At 39.9% G+C, this 14,095-nt stretch overlaps 1 protein-coding gene across 1 annotated transcript in view; it reads left to right on the top strand.

Annotated features, from left to right (window-relative positions):
• The first annotated feature begins 10,785 nt into the window (after window positions 1-10,785).
• The window catches only part of prrx1b (paired related homeobox 1b), a 37,397-nt gene continuing 34,087 nt past the window's right edge, over window positions 10,786-14,095 (top strand). The window contains exons 1-2 of the mRNA XM_028587252.1: window positions 10,786-10,901; window positions 12,473-12,538. Coding sequence (XP_028443053.1) covers window positions 10,874-10,901; window positions 12,473-12,538 — 94 coding nt within the window. The 5' untranslated portion in view covers window positions 10,786-10,873. The remainder of the gene's footprint in view (window positions 10,902-12,472; window positions 12,539-14,095) is intronic.

Here is a 14,095-nt window from a genome sequence, read left to right as displayed (position 1 = left end):
ATGTACATTCACACACACACACACACACACTTTCAAATTGGGAACATTTTTGACCACAAAATGATTTTCTGAAGTCTTAGCGATCGGCCCCTTATATTAAACTATAAAGAAAGTAAGAGATCTTTTTCTCATACGTAGTTTAGTACAAGTCTTTCTGGCAGAAAGACTTTTGTAAACTCATTTCAAGCACCAAAACAATTGAGTGTGTTTGTTTTTCACCAGAGATTTGAGAAATATTTCCGCTTTAGGGCCAAATTATCTCTTTTATACATATGCATTGCTCTGGAACTGTTGTGGGCATCACTATATAAAAAGCTGAGTTTGTTCTGAACATTTGATGTGAAAACACACGGCGATCAGTTCATATGCAAAAACCCTTAAAAGGAGAATTCAAGAAGATATGCAGAAATGTCCTTATGTACTTCAGAGAGTTCATTTTATTTATTTATATCCTGAATTTAGTGTCGTCTTGGTCCCTAAATGTATGTTGAAATGCAGTAAATGGGATTAAAATTGGAAACATTTCACACACACACACACAAACACACACACATTTCTCAAACCAGAGTTACACCCGTTGCATTCAAGTAGGCCTACAGATATATCTATATTCAGCCCTTATAGATATCAAGCAGACATTAAGATATGGTACCAATCTTAACTACGTACAGCACAGCACACACACACACACACACACACACACACACACACACCGGGTTCGACTCCGACCTGCGGCCCTTTGCTGCATGTCATTCCCCCTCTCTCTCTCGCCCTTCATGTCTTCAGCAGTCCTGTCAAAATAAAGGCCTAAAACGCCCCCAAAAATATCTTAAAAAAATAAATAAGTTTCATTGCAGATCAACTTGTTTCAAGTATTTTTTTTTTTTAACAAATAAAGTTTCTTTTTTCATAACGGTTTATATAGCAGCAGCCTGAATCATTCGGTCAGAAACACACCTATCATGTACAACGTTGAAACAAGTTGATTTATATAAATAAAAAAATCATTTTAGCCGTAATATTTATCCGTGACAGATTTGTTTCACTTGTTTTGAGAAAGAACATTTTTTAGGAGTTATAGACTTTATCTTGGGCTTAACCAGCTACAACATTAACACATGCTGCTTACATGTTGATGCATCAATATATGAATAAATAATGCCGCTTACATGTTGGTGCATGAAAAATACTATATTTAATATGGCGATATAACTAGATGAAACGGGCCAATTAGCATAATGAGTATTATTATTATTTTTTGATACTTTAAGTGCCCGTCTGTCCTCTTACATAAACCTCTGAATATAGGCCTATAGCTCTTTTACTGTTTGACATGATGGTATAGCCTGTTTCTATTTCAACTCTACTGAAGGAACTAAGTAGGCTAGGCCTACTTCTTGGAGAAAATAAATCCCATTTAGGCTTATATCCCTTTTTTTTTTTTTTTTTGGAAATATGTCGAAAAGCAACAAAAAAAAGAGTGCAAACTGAATTTAACAAGTATTTATCCTTCTCCGTATGTTCGCATGCTCCACCTCACTGCTTCGTTATAAAATGAGCATATAGGCCTAATTGTCCGGATATTTAGACAGAAGTCCCCCGGGGAGGGGTGAAAAGAAATGTTCTCTGGATTATGACAAAGAGAAATGAGAAGATGCAGGCAGCGGAGATTAAGGCATCCTGCCGGGCTCGTGGGCGCGCGTGTGTGTGTGTGTGTGTGTGTGTGTTTGCGTGTAGGCCTACTTCAGAGAGCCGAGGGTTTATAAAGTAAAGTGTGATTTATGTGGCGCTGGCGTCCCTCGACAGGTCGAGAAAGACCCTGAAACCCGAGAAGGAGAGAGAGAGAGAGAGAGAGAGAGAGAGAGAGAGAGAGAGAGAGAGTCCAAATCAAGTTTTCTTAAAAAATCTGCGCCATCTGGACGAGCTGGGCTTCACCTCCACATCATCTCAACTCTGATCTCACTCGCTGTCACTACGACACAACATAGAACATGCATGAAGTCAGTCAAGAAGGCTTTTCATGTGAAAATCTAGCCTAGGCCTACTGCCGGGAATCCCGCGCCTCCGCTTTTTTATTGAGGCCTAATTTGCTTTGGCGATTAACAAAAATCTTGTCCGGATGAATTTAGCATGCTTGGTAATTAACCCATAATTTAATAATTTCTAATCTTGATTTACAGCTTCACTGTTGTAGCCGAATTATTGTTGCCTTCCATAAGAACCCACTGGTTGACTCGAGTTGGATACATCTGCACGATAAATAGAAATGTAAACCCTTTCAACCTAAATATGTGAGAAACGTAAACGGAATTTGGCGTAATGACGCCGCAAATTAAATATTTGATAAATTAAAAAAATTAAATTCGACCAAAAGCAAGCATAGATGTTCATGAGGGGATTATCCGTGCTGTTCTGTTATTTTTCTTCTTTTTTTTAATATATAAGACAAACAAAAACAGATTTAATGGATGATATTTTATGATTTTGTTTTTGCTTTTCTTGTTAAATGTAAAAGCCTGAATCCGAAAAGTAACTTTAACTGACAGACCAGTGAGTAAAATTAGGACCTACAGTAGCCTAGGGTATACATTTTATACAGGCTAAAAAAAAAAAATATATATATATATATATATATATATATATATATATATTTTTTTTTAATTATTAGGTATTAGGTATTTATTGTGTTTTGTGAATTTTTTGCAGGGGACAAAACTTAACTTTTTTTTTTTAAATGAACTTTTACTTTTAAAGAAAATTTTTCGTTGCAGGTCAGAATCAACCACGTGTTCCAAAATGTTTAGACAAAGCCTTCTAGGAACACATTTAACAATAATAACTTTCTATTATAATTATATAGGCTATAGCTCTTCTTTTAAAAACACACTGTAACAAAGTGCTTCACATTTAGGATAAAAAAAAAAAAAAACACACAAATGCAAGTATGCACCTACAAGTATATACATACATTTCATACACACAAATACATTATGCATGATACGAATTATAAGCACACAATTGATTTAAGATTCAATCATTCATTCAACCTTTATTTATAGCTGAGAGATCATTGAGGGATAGACTCTTATTCACAATGACATCTAGTCAGTTAGACAAATAAAGAAACAGAAAAGGATGCAACAGCATGATTAGAACACAGAAAGCCACTAAAACTTTACAAATTAGAAAAATAAATCAGATAATCTAAGACTTTATTGAGGAGGGAAAGTTAGCATCACAGCGGTACAGCAAACGAGAGAGATACATCATACAGACAGGTAAAAAGTATAAGAGAAATAATCAGTAAAAGTCACAAAGCATATCGTTGATGTCGTGCCGTTTCTTCCTGATGTTCCAGATCGACATGACCCAGCTGATGTGGGAAGTATTCAGTAAATAATAACATAAAAATCACTCATTACAAGTCAAACTCCTGCACTCAAAAGCATAAATGTACGTATACATCAGTGTTAATGTTGTAAGTATTAAAAGTAAAAGTCCTCATGTGTGATGGACTCCGTCAGCGTTCTATTATTATTCCACTGCTTTGTATAGTAGAGAACAACCACACTGTTACGAGCTGATGACATGTTTTTATTGTGTCTGCAAAGTAACAACAGCTGCACCGTGGAATAGCAAATCACAATATTGCTCTTCTAAAATGTGGTGAAATACAATTTCATTCAAACAACTTTATTTATCCCTTCAGGGCAATTCAATTTTGCAGTCACATTAAAAAAACAGACAAGAATAAACATCTCAATCATTCAATCAATCATTCAATCAATCAATCAATTAATCAACATTGGACACAGCAGCTAAGCAAAGACAGGTTGCAGAAATTAGGTTAAAAATTAAATAAATATACAACCATAATCCAACTTTACGCTCCTGTTGTCTCGAGGACTTGCGCTCTTCACAAGTAAAACAAACAATCGGTTCACTGCTTCCATTAAATTTGGGTGTTTTTATTCAATTTTATAGCGTTTGAAGAAAAATTAATAAAAGAACATTAAATAAAAGTGACAAAAATGTTGGAAAAAATTGACAAAACCGACAGAAGTATCGAAAAAGACGACCAAAATGCCTTCAATTTGAACCCCCCACATTACATCACACAGTTACTATCTGACTGTTGTTACAACATGTCGTACTCGATGTAAGCAAAGTTTAGTTACCGATTTACCAAAAAGAAAATAGCCTTCAAGATTTAAAACATCAAGACACGTTGTGGTGACAAGCTACACATATCTTTATAAAAACACACACACAAAGAAAAAGTGTTTTTGACTACCAAATACTGACATCAAAGTGCCTGCTGAAATAAGAACGGAACCACGGCTGTGGCTGGTTTACTTTAAAATAATCAGAAATTCAGATTCATGGTTCGGTCCCTGCATGGGACCGAACTAAACTCTATTTAATACGGTAGAGGCATATAAAAGTCATTATGGGCTCCAAAAAAAGAGATATTCACACTGTGGAGACTGTAAAATATGTGTACATATATGTAAATATTTAGAATAAGAGATAGAACTGTAATGTGAAAAGTAAAGGATGTGATTGCTTCCTAACAGGCCAGATGATCGTGGAGACAGGCCTTCCCCTAGAAAAATATACATTAGGTATGTAATCTATATTCTGTATTTGGACATCTTCCAAGTTTGAATCTGTGTAACTGTGTGAACGTGATCAGGGCTTTCCTGCAAAACAGAGGTTCCCCTGAATAAATACACAAAGGTTAACATAACCTTGTATTGTATCTAAGAAATGTTTAGTATAGCAGATATGGAAGTATAATGTGAATAGTTAAAGCCAGATGATTTTTGGAAGGCTGTCCCTTCCCCAGAAAACTATAAATTCAATGTTATGTAATCTACATATCTGGGCAGCTTCCACGTTTTAATGTGTGTTAACTGTGTGAATGTGACCAGGGCTTCCTCTTAGTGAATATAGGGTTATTATATGTAACTTTGTATTGTGTTTACGACATATTTAGGAGTATAATGGGAGAAGTAAAGGATGTGATTGCTTCCCAACAGGCCAGATGATTGTGCAGTTGGCGTTTTAAGGCTGCAGCGCTGTGACTCCTCTGCCAGCCTCCTCTTGAACCTGCAATCAGCTCCGAGTCTCCCCAGTCGGCGTGAGATTTGCAGCTCCGCAAGCAGCAGTCGCGCACGCTGAGAAATCCCCCGGTGGGTGCAGGCGCTGCAATCAGCCCGGAGCGCAGGGGGAGCGGCGTGTGTGCAGCATATGGTTCCCTGCACAGGATGTAAAGAGTCAACAAGGAGGCCATTTACTCCCAATTAGGGAAATAAGACAGGACAGGGGGGCCAAAGCGCTACTCCAATCAGCACCAGGGGTCACTGGACAGAGGTGGCGGCACCGGGACCGTCATCATCACCATCTTCATCATCATCATCATCATCATCATCATCCCCATCCCCTGGACCAGCAGAGACCAACCCGGAGCTTCGGTTTTAAGCATCCAGTTTGATTGGCAGGTATGTTGGAGTCGCTTTTACATCCGGAGTAGCCTAAAACAAAGTACAATATTTCTCTCTGAAATGTAGAAAGTGGCACGAAAAGGTGAATCGGTGACTGAATGTATGTATTGATATGAATGGAGGAATGAATGCATATTTATAACTGAATGCATGGATATTTATGAATGGATAAATTAAGGTTTATTTATGACTGAATGCATGGATGTTTATGGAAGTAGGAACGAGTGTTTGTAAGACATGTATGGGTGAACAGAAGAGGAAGGATGGCTTTTTTGCACAAGTATAGAAAATGGTAATTTGCTCTTTGAGTAGCCCTAAATGTTCAAGGTACACTTATCTTTGAGTTGTTTTAACCCTGTGCTTGTTTGTGTCTCTGTTGTAACTCTTGCAGCAATTTCTCCCAGTGTCCAAAACTAATTTAACTTTGGGGAGACTAATAAAGATACTTTGACTTTGAAAAGAAAAGACAAGTACCTCAACATCTGTACTTAAGTACAGTACTGGGGTGGATGTACTCAGTTCCGTTCCCGCCAGCGTCGAGGAGATATCACATAAGAGACTTGAGATGTTGGGTCGTGCTCGTTTTCCATCGCTCCCCTCACAGCTGATTTTAAAGGATCAGCTTCAGGAGTTCATAGGATCGTGTGAATCAGCCTTGTTTGGGCCGGGACTGACAGATGTGAAACATGAGGGACACGGAGTACTCCATCCGGGAGTACAAGTTTGAAAACGCTGTACAAGTACCTTAAAGTTGTTCTTAAACAGCTGAGTTTGAGTTGCTTTAAAAAAAATGCAAAAGATCCAACAGGCTGCCAGTTGTTACACAGAAGTACTGACAAAGAAAAAGAACTTATCGTGATGTGCCGAATGTTGTTATGTCATTTCTGAATATTCGGAATAACTTAAGACAATGTCGAAGATGTTGAGGGTCTATTCTAGATTGATTCTCGAGGCACCAGGGCTGGGTATCGTTCAACATCTGTCGATACCAACACCGTGACTTCAATACCGGTTCCTGAACGCTACTTTTTTTTTCTATACCAATTTCGTGAAAACACATTTTAACAAAAATAAATTACAGCATTACACATTACGGCATACATCCTTTGATTTATGTTTCTGATCCTACTCGGTGATCCCCTGTTGGTAGAAACACGCTGCGTGCTGATTGGCTCACTGACGCTGATTTGATTTATAGTGTCATATCATAACAGAAGTTAACTCAAGACACTTTACAGATATAACAGGTCTAGACCACACTCTGTAATTCAAATGCAAAGACCCAAAATATTGCCACAGACAGAACTTATCGTACGGTAGCGATTGTTATTATATCATTTCTGAATATTCAGATTAACCCGAGACAATGTCGGAGGTGTGGAGGGTCTATTCTAGATTGATTCTCAATTAATTTAAGTTGACTTGTGTCTATCCTACTTTCTAATTTATTCCCTTATGTTGTCTATATTTAATGCTGGTCTCTAGACATTATCCGTGCACTATTGGACCTATTTGCACTATACCACCATGACACCCCCTCTCATAGAGCACCTTACCATGCAGACTAAATCCCAGGGTCAGTCCCTGCCTTGTCACTGCAAGCCTCTCATGCTTATATATCCCTTATAGTACATTCATGTGGATTTTATATTTAGTATCTTTTCTTTTCTTGTCCATATTATTCATGTGGATTTGTTATTTTATCATCCTGTGTATGATGTATGTGTATGTTGTGTGTGATGTCTTTAAGCTACTGGGACCTTGAATTTCCCCTTGGGGATCAATCAAGTATCTCTCTCTCTCTCTCTCTCTCTCTCTCTCTCTCTCTCTCTCTATCTATCTATCTATCTATCTATAAAAAATTGTTCAGTTCAGTACGATGCAGACAGGATCTGTAGGCCGGACTCGAACCACGGACGTTATGATTTCGTGGCGTGCCTCTTAAACCACTGGGCTCCAGGACTCCCTCACAAAGTATTCTTTATGTTCAGGCTCTCTGGGCTAAAAACCCCAAAATGTTCCTCAAAATTAAGTTCAAGCATAGGCGTAATTTACCCCCGCCCACCCCCACACATGTTGTAATCTCTCTCCTCTCTGTGGGACTTGTTGGTTATTAAACTTGCTCTTGACCTGACAATAATGAGGCCTGAAAGTTTGGGTTCATTTTTTGTAATTCATTAAAACCAAGCTCAGCTGTTTGAAGCAAATATTTTTCAATCAGCTCTTTTTCTTGATGTTTCTCCTCCTGATTTAATTTGGCCTAGTTTAATAAACACACAAGGACTGTCCAGTTAAAAAAAAGAAGCATTTATTTTATTTGTTAATTTTCAGGAAACATACATATGCTACATAACTAAATCAACATGCAAACATACAAAAGACAAATTAAAAAAATCAAACAAACGTTTGAAAATCTAATAAATATTATTGCACACTTGCTTGGGTTGGTTTCTCGAGAAACAAACAATACACACCTATGTCAACATACATAACAATACATACCTATGTCCACATACATAACAATACATACCTATGTCCACATACATACACACACATACACACACTGTCTTTTTTCACAAAGAAAAAGATGGTGATCACACACACACACACACACACACACACACACACACACACACACACACACACACACACACACACACACACACACACACGTGTCTCATTGTTGTCCAATGAGAGAACAACTTTCCCTGCAGTCTCAGCCTACACACATCAATAACAATACCTACCTGTGTCCAGGTATGTGGACACCTATGTCCACATATGAGCATACACAAGACAACAAAAATGATTAAATTGAAAAAAAAATGTAAACATTAAAAATAGAATTAAAAAAAACAATGCAAAAATATAATTTCAAAATGTGTCTCTCGCAGCTGCTTATCACCACCGTCCAACTCACTCCCACCACTCGACATGACGCGTCAAAAAATCAAAAAATCAACCTTTCCACAAAAATTACAAACTTCTAAATGATGAAAAGTTTTCACCCTGAAGCAGATTTTCTTTTAGCGACGAGAGGTCCATTTGAGCCCCGCGCTCTGTCAGCTCTGCAGGATGGCATGAGCATGCCTCTGGAAGGGGGGAGCCCCCCTTCCAGAGATGTTTGGACGTTTCCATTCGCCGCAGCAGAAACGGGTCACTTTCACATCGCTGAACAAAGAGAGAGAGAGAGAGAGAGAGAGAGAGAGAGAGAGAGAGAGAGAGAAGAGAGAGAGAGAGAGAGAGAGAGAGAGAGAGAGTAGGGGGCCCTGGAGGAGAAGACTGGGAGTCTGAGACTTCTTTTTCTCTCTCTCTGCCCTAGCTGGCACCGGAATGGACTTGTAGGCAGGAAAAAAAAGAATCTGTGGGGGGAAACTAATGATGAAGAAAGTCGACTCTATCCCTGTGCCTTCATTAAATACGTGGAAAGAACGAGAGAGCCACATCTGGATTCAATCGGCGTCCCTTTGATGGCATCAAGTGTTCTTTTCCCAGATCAGGGGGCTGGAAGCTACGGGATGTCTATGGCAGCTTGGAGCCCAGAGTCGACTCCTGCCATCCCCCCACCCCGCTACACATCACCTCCACCATCCCTCTCCCTCCATCCCTCCATCCCTTCACCCCCACCACTAGAGGTGGGAACATTTTGGGAGGCTTTCTGTCTTTGTTTTTTTTTTGTGCTCTTGAAGTTCAGAGTGAAACCCTTTCTCCTTTTTTTCACAAGTTACCGTGAAGGTATACCGATGCCGGTTCAGTATATAAATAATATAACACAAAGCATTTCTGACCAACAAGTCCTCCAAAACCACGCGCCGATGATACAGCCTGTGGTTGTGTATTTCCTCCGCTTTAATACGACCCACACCAGCGTTTTCAATCCTCGTACTGTATCTAAACCGGAGAACGTTCGCGGTTTTAAACACGTTGTTAAAGCTATAGTGCGTAGTTCAGTCCTTCCAGAAAAATGCAGAGGTTTTTTTTGTGATTGTTGCGGGCAAAAATCCTTGATTATGCGGCACGTTTTCTCAAAAAATTATGTTTTCTTAAAAAATGATGGATGGAATATGCGGGATATTTCTGCAATTGTATGCAATGAAATTGCGGGAACTTGCAAAAACAGCGGTTTGATCAAAAAGAGACAAAAAAGTGATTCCCCCCCAACACCCCCACCTCGATGATGTTCGAGTCGCATAATTACGTGACTTCATAACGTTTCCATGGTAACAGGGGAAAATGGCTGCTCTTGTGTAAAGTAAACGCAACATTTTTCAACTTTCTGTTAAGATATATTATTTGACTTTTTTGCAATGAAAATGCGGGGATTATGAAATCATGCAAGCCCCGCATATTTTGCGCGGAAATCGGCAATTTATGCAGCGAAAGTGCAGCATATTTGAAAAAATGCTGTTCCGGCATTAATATACGGACTTTGGCTAATTTTGCGTTAAATTATGCAAAAAAATCACGTTTTTCTGAAGGGAGTGGTATGCCGCCCCCGTGAGGAATTCAAAGTAATGACAACAACGTTGGCGCGTCCACATGATACAAGCCCTCCGTGATCACACACCCCCGCCAATACGACCGAGCCGTGACGTAGGAGCCTTAACAGCTAGCCACTGACACTCTGTAGCCGATGTCACATGACCACATCGGCAGTCTCCTAGTTTTTGTATGATAGCATACGTTTTAGTGCGTGTACATTTTCGTAAACAATATCCTAGAAAACTCGTTCTTGAGAATGCATTGTGTCAAGTTTTATCTGCAGAGAAGTGAAAGAATTTTGACAAAAACTCTGACTCACAAAGCGATTATTACAAATTTTTTGATTTCAGACATTTATTTACTATTTTAATCATATATAACCCAAAGACTTAGGTAAACTCATTTCAAGCACCGAAACAATTCGTACAACAAAAGATTTGAGGAAATTTCAAAAAAGATTTGAGGAAATTTTAAAAAAGCCAACATCGACGTTTCAGCTTTTGCGGCAAATGATCTCTTTACACATCACTCTGAGACAGATTTATGCGTCACGATACAGAAAGCTGAGTTTGTTCTGAACATTTGGACATGCAACACACGGGGATCCGTTATATGCAAATACCTTAAAAAGGGTGAATTTAAGGAGATATGTGAAAATGCCCTTAGACCTCCTAAACTGACAGACATCATATGTGTAATTCTCTACCTGAGAATGACACACCTGTGAGAAATCAAGAGGCTGATTGAAGTGCACGTTTGCAGCTGCTGGCGGATGAGCAGAGCTGTGTGGGATTGTTTTAATTAACTGCGACAAGACTGTCATTTAAAACGAGATCAACTTCAGCACAGCAGTTTTATATCAGAAACCAAATATCAGGAGCAACATGTCCGCTCTGCTTCTGTCCAATAAATGTAAGTCCAGTGTTCTCCCTCTCTTCTGTTTAGTTCACCAGCCTGTCTCTCTCTAACTGTCTGTCTGCTGTTTGCTGCTGAGAAGAGCTGGAAGAAGAAGTACTCACACTCAGACCTTTGACTTAAGTCAAAGTATTGAAGTAGTAGCACCACAGTGTATACATTATCTGTTACACGGAAAAGTAATGCTTTCAATTTTGAATTCAAGTCAAAATATAGGAGGCTGTCCTCCCGGAAAAACATTCCCATAGGTCGTTTGTTCAGCAGCTTTTGCAACTTATGCTGCGTTCCAGACACGGTTTTTAGCCCGTTACGTTACAACTTCAAGTCACGACTCACGACTTGGTAGCGTTCCAGGCAAAGTCACGAGCTGGCTAGCTAAACATTGTGCCGTTGGCAGGGTTCAGGTTAGGCTACCTGATGTTAACGTTAGCTAGCGCTAGCTGATACTAGCGATTTCTAGTCGGCGACATATTTTGGGCTAAATTTAATGAACATAACCTGTAGTAGTACTCAGTCGTATGTGTATTGTTTTGATTACAATGTGCGGAATTACTTTACATTGCTTATTTATGTCTATTTATTTCTATTTATAAAAGTAACTGTGCGCACATCCCACCTTCTGGCAGGTGCAGGACAAATGAAAGTACTTAAAACTAAAAGAATGTAATGTCCGCAACACTGCTTTAAACTCCCATATTTAATATTAAATATGGGAGTTTAAAGCAGTGTTGCTTAAATATAAGACCGCCGCCAAGTTCAGCGTATAAGGAGACAGGTTGGGGGGGGGGTGGATGGGTCAAACAAACAGGACTTTCACCCAGGAGACCGGGGTTCATGTCCTGTTAGAAAACGGGTTGATTTTTTGTGACAAACGGAGCTACGCCACATTCCAAGTCACGTCTGATTTGGGCTTTTAGTTTGTAGCAACAGAGAAGGTAGGCCTACAGTCTATCTATATCGACGATGTCTCATTTCCAGGACGGTTCAGGTGCCGATGGAAATTCCGTCCGTCCCCTTCCTCTTTCTTTGTGTTGGCGTTCTAACCTCCGGTGGATTTGTGAGGACTATGGTTAACTGTTTCTCAGATCTCTGCAGGGTAAATCCAGACAGCTAGCTAGACTATCTGTCCAAATCTGAGTTTTCTGTTGCACGACTAAAACTACTTTTGAACGTACACATGTTCCACCAAAACAAGTTCCTTCCTGAGGCTACTTTGCAGAGGCACCGTGGCTCCATCCGGTGCTTAGCCCTGCCCAAGACGATTGTGATTGGTTTATAGAAATGCTAATAAACCAGAGCAGAGGTTTTTTTCCCCATCCCTCCTCCGCAGCTCTGTGGAGGAGGGTCTGGCAAAGCGAGAGTAGATTTGAACCCAAACCACGATCTTTATCTACGCAAACCTAACTAAGTAGTTTTTGGGACCTGAACCTAACCAAACTGCGATGTTCCACAACTTTAACGTGTTTAAAACTGCGACCGTGTAAAAATGTCAACTAGAGTAGCGTTAAATGCCATCTTTAAATGTTGTGTTCACCAAAAACTAAACTCCTTTCTCCACCTCTTTAAAGGGGAGGAGGCTTCGGAGGCTGATATCTCAAAACCCAAACTGTCTGCATGGCTGGATCCCACTGGAGGTAAGTGAAAATGTGTTTTTTGTGATTTGTGTGTGGTGACCCTGTAATTATGTCATTACTTGTGCACCCGCAATACCAAGGTCCCTTAATTAGTTAAGTATAATGTGACTTAATCTAATTCGGAGGACAAACCTGTTGTTCATTAACAGCACAGTCAACATCTGTGGCTTCATGAATGCCAGGAACACCTTAAAACTATAAAGTTCATGCTTTCAGAGCTCGGGCCGCAGCGATGGTGGCTCTGCAAAATACTCTCTGGAAGGAACTTGTTTAGGCGGAACATTTGCACCCTGCATGAGAAAACGTCACATACAATGTTAAATGAAGTTAACTGTTGACACAATACAGTACCGTAAGCTATTTAAATTAGCTGGATACATGGTTAAACCTCATTGGCTCTTACCAGTGTATCTCCGTGTGTACTTCGTCCACAGCAATCCCACCAATCGGTCCCAAAACGTCCCAGTTGGAGAGGAAATGACCTAAACATATTCTTTATAAATCTTTGCAATCATTCCCCGAAACAACCAAGCAGGCCTGCCTTGTTGAACCATCCAAATATTCTTCAAAAGTTGCAATTTTCAGCGTGTAGCACGCTAGCTGATATCGGATGTCAGGCTTTTTCCTGGAAATGTACTTCTGTTGATCCAGACTACATTAAACTCTTCTAAAATAATTAGGGTTAGCACATTTGGGGGCCCCTGGTGGCCCTAAGCAGCTGCTTGCTTACAGTTAATACAGTGCCTTAAATGGGCCGATACTCACCAGTACTAGGGTTAGGGTTAGGGTTTTTGTCCACATGAGTACCCTTACTTATATCTACAGACTGCATATAGTCTGTCTATGAAAAATCAGACATTCAGCAACGCCATATAACTGGAATGGAATGCTTTTTTGTTTCATAACCACATTTTCAGACACTGCGATGATTCGACTGTGAGACTGGCAGTTGAATCAGGCTCTTTAGATTGAATCGAAAATATTTATGAAAATATATATATATATATATATATATATATATATATATCCATATCCAAGACACATTAGAATAATTAGAATGCCGAATTAGGATACTGGCACCGTTTTTGGTCCACTTCAGGCACTAGTTATTCATCTAGCCTATAGATTTCAGCTGCACTTGTTTATATTTGTGTCCCCTGCTGCCCTGACAGCTCAGCCTCATGCGCGCAGATCTGCGGACAGACTGACTGGCACGGGTTAGGGTTAGGGTTAGGGTTAGGGTTAGGGTTAGGGTTGATTTTATTGGTGGCAGACCACAGGGCATCAACACACAGGCGACGCTAGCTGCCTCTGCTCCGGTCCTCTCACAGTCATTAGACGGGGAACAGAAACAGGCGGAAGCAGCAGCCAGGGTGCTGATGGTGCTGATGTTTCTGCTGATGGAGGGGGAGGAGGGGGGGGGGGGTGGCAGCTCTGCGAAACGTCAGAAACAACATTAAGGCATTGTTACGTAATTAAGGCTCTTCATTTAGGAGAGAGAGAGAGAGAGAGAGAGAGAGAGAGAGAGAGAGAGAGAGAGAGAGAGAGAGAGAGAGA

This window comes from Perca flavescens, chromosome 9 (genome assembly GCF_004354835.1).
Source record: "Perca flavescens isolate YP-PL-M2 chromosome 9, PFLA_1.0, whole genome shotgun sequence".
In the NCBI taxonomy this organism is placed as follows: domain Eukaryota; kingdom Metazoa; phylum Chordata; class Actinopteri; order Perciformes; family Percidae; genus Perca; species Perca flavescens.
The sequence above is the reverse complement of the archived record's forward strand: the minus strand, read 5'-3'. Positions and strand labels throughout refer to the sequence as shown.